The sequence below is a fragment of the Topomyia yanbarensis genome, chromosome 3 (assembly GCF_030247195.1).
Source record: "Topomyia yanbarensis strain Yona2022 chromosome 3, ASM3024719v1, whole genome shotgun sequence".
Classification (NCBI taxonomy): domain Eukaryota; kingdom Metazoa; phylum Arthropoda; class Insecta; order Diptera; family Culicidae; genus Topomyia; species Topomyia yanbarensis.
The window spans coordinates 150,144,793-150,152,112 of record NC_080672.1 but is presented as its reverse complement, the minus strand read 5'-3'; the positions used below and the strand labels follow the sequence as shown (position 1 = coordinate 150,152,112).

Below are 7,320 nucleotides of genomic sequence, written 5' to 3'. Positions count from 1 at the left end.
ATGTGTGTGTATGTGTGTGTGTATGTGACCAAAAATGTCACTCATTTTTCTCAGAGATGGCTGAACCGATTTTGACAAACTTAGTCTCAAATGAAAGGTGCAACGTTCCCATAGGCTGCTATTGAATTTCTAATGGATCCGACTTCCGGTTCCGGAATTACAGGGTGATGAGTACGATCACGCAGAAAATGTCGATTTTAAGAAATTCTGCAATGAATGTATAATGGTGAAAAATTTTCCAAAATGTGACCACAACTGCTTCGATTTGTAGTACTAGGTCATTAACAGCCATTCAAAGTCTCTTTGGTCACATTGGTCACAATCATCGGTTCCGGAAGCCCCGGCGGAAGTATCTAAATTCAGAATAACAGTCACATCGGTTTCTCGGAGATGGCTAGACCGATTCGGCTAAACTTGGTCTCAAATGAAAGGTATTGCGTCCCCGTAAATGGCTATTTAATTTCATCCCGATCCGACTTCCGGTTCCGGAGTTACAGGCCTGGGCGTGCGATCACATAGTAAATTGTGATTCAAACCGATACTCCGATGAAAGCAAAAAAGGTAAAAATTTCGCTAAAATGTCTCTCAAACAACTTAAATTTGCTGTTCTAGGTCACCGACGACCAACCAAACTTTCGTTGACTACATTGACCACCATAGATGGTTCCGTAAGTGCCCGGGAAAAGCGGCCACCTTTCAAAATTTACGAACTCACATCAGTTTCCCGGAAATGGTTTGGCCGATTTTCACAAACTTAGTCCCAAATGATAGCTATAATATCCCCACAGATGTCTATAAAATTTCGTACGGATCGCTTATATGGGTCCGGAAATATAGACTAAATCGTCCGGTCACATATGAAATTCCCATATAAGCCGGAACTCAATTTTTTTTTCAAATTTCAGAAATCGAATTCGTATTTTTGATGCCAAACATCTTAAAAATGCATGAAACGTCGAGATTTTATGTTATCTCGAAAAAATTTTTTTTATAAAGATCGACTTTTTGGGACTTTGCCGATTTCGCACCTTTTTTCAGTTCAATATTACCATGGCTGTTTTTTCTTTTTCAAAATTTTAGAACTCGAATAATGATTTATTTTCCTGTATATAGTTGTCATGTGATGTATAATAATAAAATGTAATATATGCATTTAAAAGTTTTTAATGAATATAAACAACGCACACATTCTCGTGATTCATGATTGAGAAAGGCACAATTGCACCGCTAGGTGGATTAAAATAGGTTTTTTATTTTTGCACATGATTTATTATGAAATATACAACAATATTAGGCCAAAATAACATTGAAAATCTGTTGAGAAGTCACCACTGTAAATAATTTTTGCAGTAAACTCTTTTTTTGTCATACAAAATTTAAATTTTTAACAACTCATCACTTTTAACTGGTGAAAAAATGAGCAGGATCGATGTTTATGTTAAAAAAGTAAATAGCCATAACTCTGAAAATCATTACATGTTATTTGTTTTCCATAACTTCACAATGAAAAATAAACAATAATCCAATAGCATCTCCATTTTACCGGTGTTTTTGTCATATTTAAGGAAAATTATGATGGAAAAATGTGTTTACAGATAAAAAGTTGAAAACATTGATTTTGATTACCTTTTAATCTCCTTACGACCTTTTAGTCATGTTAGGTGGCACTTAAAGTATCGACAAGTTCGAATAAATGACAAGCATGGATTATTTTTTCACTTAGCATTCGTATTGCTTAATATTAGAGCTTATGTTAAGGGGGGTAAAGGTTTCAGTGTGAAAAAAAAACACTTTTTTTGCGATTTTTTTTTAGAACTTTGCGTGAAGCAAATTTGTCCAAACTTTGGTACATTATCACTATAATTCATTTCAATAACATGCTGTAATTTTTCTATGCAGAAATATCGACAAAAAACTCGACGTGACGACGAAGGTTTTTGTACAACGTCTCTGGAAAAACATGATTTGCGGTGCTACCTGCCATTCAAAAACCACTAAACCGATTTCTTTCAAACTTTGCATACACCTTCTATATTAAAAATACCTAACCCCTACGTTGATTTTTTGAGATAATTTTTCATTAAGGGTGTGTTTACTAATAAAAAGGCGGAATTTTTCGTGAAAAACAATAATTTCTATTTAACATGAGTAGAAAATCGTCCTAATTGAAAATTTATCTAAAAAACTCAACGTAGAGGTTAAGAATTTTTACGTAGAATGCGTCAAAGTTTTGAAAAAACCGGTTAAGTAGTTTTTGAATGGTAGGTAACACCGCAAATCATGTTTATCCAGAGACGTTGTACAAAAAGCTTCGTCACCGAGTCGTTTGTCCATATTTTTGTATAGAAAAATTACAGCATGTTATTGAAATGATATACTATAATGTACAAAAGTTTTGATCAATTCGCTACACGCAAAGTTCTAAAAAATCGCAAAAACAAATATTTTTGTCACACTGAAACCCTTAACCCCCCCCCCCCCCCCTTAATACAAAAAATAAACAATCGGACGCATGACTGGATAAAATCGTCTATCGTTAGCATTGTCGAAGCCTTGACCTTGGCTTATTATTGTTTTTGTAGATCCTTCACATTTACGGCTAATGCGTGGTAAACATTTCTGTTTACTTTACGTACACTTCCTTTTAAATTTGCTTATTTCTATTTATGTAATTTTTTTAGATGAAATAGATTTACTTTCTTGTAAACACTGCCAGATGCCATTTCACTATTCCAACAGTTTATTTTGTTACTCAATTTCTTTAGTGTAAGTTGTCAAAATCAAACAATTTGAAGCTGCAACATACTCTCGAACAATTCCAACACAAACAACCCCAATTGTCATGTCTTGTCTTAGCTTTTTCCATATTGGTTTAAATAATAAAGAAAAAAAGAAAACGAGGCTCCGGAAAAAATCACTATGAATCTGTACCCTAGAATCTGTCAATTTGGTCGCCGTAGCACATTTTTGAAAAAATACGAGATGATGCTCTGCATCAATTTTTATATAATACTATAAACTGAAGATTTAATTTAATTTAAGGTCCCTGAAGTAAAATTTTTTCGTTAACGTTGACATATCAGTAGGTACTTGTTGGAATCTGCAACGAATAAACCAGCGAGTGATTACTAAAACATTTGCACTGTGCGGATGTATTTACCGTTCATCAATAAATTTTTTCCTCAAAAGAGTCATCAATTCCTTTAGATCCTTATCACCATTCTCTTCTATGAGACTGAACAGCCCTTGTATAAAAAATGTACCCCTAAGGGGATCTCTAAATGCTGCCGTACCTGCAAAAAAATTCATTTGAACTAAGAACATTTTATCAAATCAGTTGATTTTGGGGCACCTTCATAGGTACTGAAACATTTCATTATATCATTCTTGTTTGTAGCGCTCCGAATGGCATCAGTTTCCATCACCGCTCTTCCTTTGCAAGCTTGTATGATGAATATTTTAGGCTTATTTTTCAGTGTATCGTTTAGTAAAGTTAGTTCCACGATTTCCTCTTCGAGATTGAACATACCATCGCGGGCCTTAATTAAATCTTTGGAGTCACCGTGACTCATTATAATAACTAGCAAACAACATATAGAGCTGAAATTTTTCTTGGATACTGAAAGAATAATTAGTGAGCAACACATTTGAACTACAATGATAAACACTTACTATCAGCCATTTTTTTTCTCACTTTGTCGACTGTGTAGTTTTCGCAAATATCTAGACTTTTGACGCGGTACTTGGTGAAGAACTTCTTTAGTAAAGCTAAATCCTTCTCGCTGCCCTCGCGACTCGCTGAGCAATCGTTTAAAAATTTTGTGTGGTGGAAAATCAAAACATAGGCCTTGCCATCGCGGAGGTTGTACCGCTCCAACTGCAGTCTGGGTGTGAAAGGTCAGGGACGGTTATGAAACGAAGAACGTAATAAATATAGATAAGAGAAACATTAGGTGAGTCACATCACAGCCATCCTAAGACTGGAGACAATAAAGAATCAATTACAGGAAACACCCAACAAACATTTTGCTATGAACAAATTGAACTATTTAACGCTAAATAATTTTAAGATGTTTTTTTCGCTATATTGTTTTAAAAAAAGGCATAATCCACCTAGCAGTGAGATGAGACATTTCTTACACATGTCACTGATGAATCATTGATTAGTTTGCAGAACTCATGCGAAGTAGGCACCTTACTAGATATGGACGGAACACAGTTTCGAGTCCTGCACGATTAAATCATCGAACAAACTTGCAAAATATAGAAATAAATAAATCAAACGATTTTAAAAAATTAATGAAGTGAAAAAGTTGAAAACATGTTATTAAATTCACTAAATGAGTAGAATGGTCCATATAAATCGAATTATTAAAAGAAATAAATCAAATTTGTTATGCTCATTACATGAAAAATAAGACAATTTTGAAAAACCTGTTTTAATCCACCTTATGATGTAATTCTGACATTCTCATTCCTCCAAACAATGATTTCATGGCTGGATATTTTCAATATAATTGTGGAAATATCTATTACATTCTTATGTCGTTTTTCATTGAACAACACCGAGGCGGTGGATTGCACTGATTTTTCACATTCTAGCAGCAGTGAGAATGAAACACATCTAGTGGCCTGCATTTCAGCGTGAAAATGCAACGCCAGTGCAATTTATGCAATGAATCAATGTAATTCCAATGAACAAAACCCATTAGGGTAAATGGGTATAATACGCCCCACCGGGGCAAAATGCCCTTTTTCAATTCCCAGGATTCCTGAATTATCTGAAAAGTAAAAATGACTGATAACAGTATCATTTCATGAAATCAACCTACTAAGTTAGTTTGGTATTTTTTATATGTTGCAAAACAGTAATGTACACAAAAGTTTTAAAAGTGCTACTTTGATGTAAGCTCCCACTTTTTCCAATAGCATTACAACCAATTAGAAACAGGCGGATTTGATAGAACTATTTCAAGTAGTTTACTAGAACATTATAGTTACTATTTTAGTTTTTAGCTTGGCTTAAAACTATTTGTACGGGTAGAATTATTCATGCTTCCACAACAGCTCATCACCGGCTAAAACGCCCCACTCATTGCTGAGGGGCATACCATCCTCTTGTTGTTACTCTTTAACTAGGGGCATTTTGCCATGGGTGAAAGAAAAAACTATAATTTAGGCATCTTTGAAAAATGTTTAATAATACGTGTATCAGGATGTCTTTTATAAAAAATAAAACGGGTAGGTACTAATTTCTAACTAATATAACAATAAATTAGAGTAGTTGGTGCGGAAATCATAGTGTCGAATGGTGAAATACAGCTATTTTTGCTTAAGGGGGCGAATTAGACCTATTTACTCTAGTACACCTTGCACTTATATATAATGGCCGTCAACCACGAATTTGATAAGCTACGTGTCGACGCTGAAACATTTGAAACCCCCCGCAGCCTATTTTGGTATGCCTGTTGGTTGAAGGCGATGGGAATAAGAGAGTTGTGGGTCGACGTGAGGTGGGATGGGGTGGTGATATGAGGAGGGTGCGATGGAGAGGGATCTAACGGGGTTTGATACGGTGATGAGGGCATAACCTTTCTACATGACAGGCCAAAATGTGTCAAATCTATCATGCCCTGAAAAGTCAATTTTCATTGAAAAAAATTTAATAACATTTGGCATCGAAATTGAAAACTAGATTTTAAAATCTTCCTTTACTCCCCACTTCCAACATTTTGCATTAGCCAATGTGGTTAAAGTGACCTTAGTTAGTCATTATTAATCTAGACTGGTACATCCAATTAATGTTGCACCCATTTTAATAAGTTTTGCATTATTTTGATATCATTCACTTTTCTTAAGGAGGTACTGGTATACCCCAATAATACTTACACCTTCTCTTCGTTTAGCGTACGCACTATCGAAATGTACGTACTATCGAATAATAAAACTAAATTTAAAAATGGCCAACGCATATTTAATATATGCAGAAAGAAATCCAACAAACCAGTGAAATATGCCACTAAGTTTTAGCAAAGCAATCGCGATAGAACACTGAAATTAATCGCGATAAAATTACAACGATAAAATGTATCACGATTAAATTATAGTATAAACATTTTTTTTTACTTTATGACATTTTGTATATCCAGTAAAAATTATGACCAGAAAAAGCTTCGTTCTTTTACGTTTAGATAATTGGCAATGAAATTGTGTCTTTGCTTTGATTACCGAATGTTTCTTTAAGTACGCAGAGACTTAAACATAATGTGTATATTTAATAGTTCGATAAAGATAAAGTCATAATTTTTATATATTCCAATATGCCAAGGAATTTGTCTATATTAATATCTTGGTTGTATCCAAGGTATTATTTAGGTACCCATCTCTAGTTTACGTTGTGTGCAATGGCTCACACAAACTGTGTTCTTCAATGCAAAATTTTCAAAAAAAAATTTAGATTTTTTGTGTTTTTAACGGAAAATAGATCGAACGTTTTTCAATACACTTGAGCTAAAAAGTGTTGTGAGAACATTTGAAATAGAGAAATTATTGGTTTTCTTAACGCATGCATTTTGGAAAACTTGTGAAATCTTACCCATTGATGATTCAGTTTTTGGCTTACGTGATGTGACACACTAAAATTTTTCTTGTCTAATAATTTCCACATCTTCAATTAATCAAAACGTTTAGAAACAATACCTTCCAACACCTTCAAAACTTGGTCCGGGTGATCCGTTGCTGACAACTGCCGGTTTGTGCGATTTTGGCGGATATTTTATTCTATTTTCCATGTTGGTGGTACGAATGATCGAGTCTTTTATTGGAGAGCTGCCTTGGGGTAGGAATAAGGTGTTGGCTGTTTGGTTAAATAATGACCCATTGTGAACAATTCTTTCTGCTGATTCTTTCCGGACTTCGACGCTCGAGGCTTGAACCGATTGGTGGTTAGTAATTTTCCAAAAGCTGTTCGAATATGTTTTGGTGGCCTGGACAACAATTCTAGAGCTTTGCTCCTGTTTTGTATTGGAACTGCACTGCATTGATTTTGACATTTTTTTATTATGCTGTTCTTCGTTGATGCAATGTACGTTATACCTTCAGCAGTTTAATATCACTGAATGCCAGTCGAATACACTGATAACAGAAAAAACACCCAAATGCGCTGATGACAAATAACATAGTCTTGTCGCGATGCAGGAAAGTCGCTTTGAGACCGTTAAGTGCTACTGCGAGGGGTACATCTACGATAATAGATAACGTGGCTATAGATAAGTAGACGTGCTACTGAACAGCCACTAGGCCATACTGTTCATGCACGGT

General features: G+C 34.8%; 1 protein-coding gene across 1 annotated transcript; it reads right to left on the bottom strand.

The window, feature by feature from the left end:
- Positions 1–2,722: 2,722 nt before the first annotated feature.
- On the bottom strand, positions 2,723–7,119 carry LOC131692895 (caspase-14-like). Its single transcript, XM_058980268.1, has 5 exons — positions 6,700–7,119; positions 3,673–3,884; positions 3,353–3,619; positions 3,161–3,293; positions 2,723–3,100 (listed from the first exon to the last, which is right to left on the bottom strand). The coding sequence occupies exons 1-5, from the start codon at positions 7,050–7,052 to the stop codon at positions 3,028–3,030; spliced, it is 1,038 nt and encodes a 345-aa protein (XP_058836251.1). The 5' UTR covers positions 7,053–7,119; the 3' UTR covers positions 2,723–3,027.
- Between the last annotated feature and the right edge of the window lie 201 nt (positions 7,120–7,320).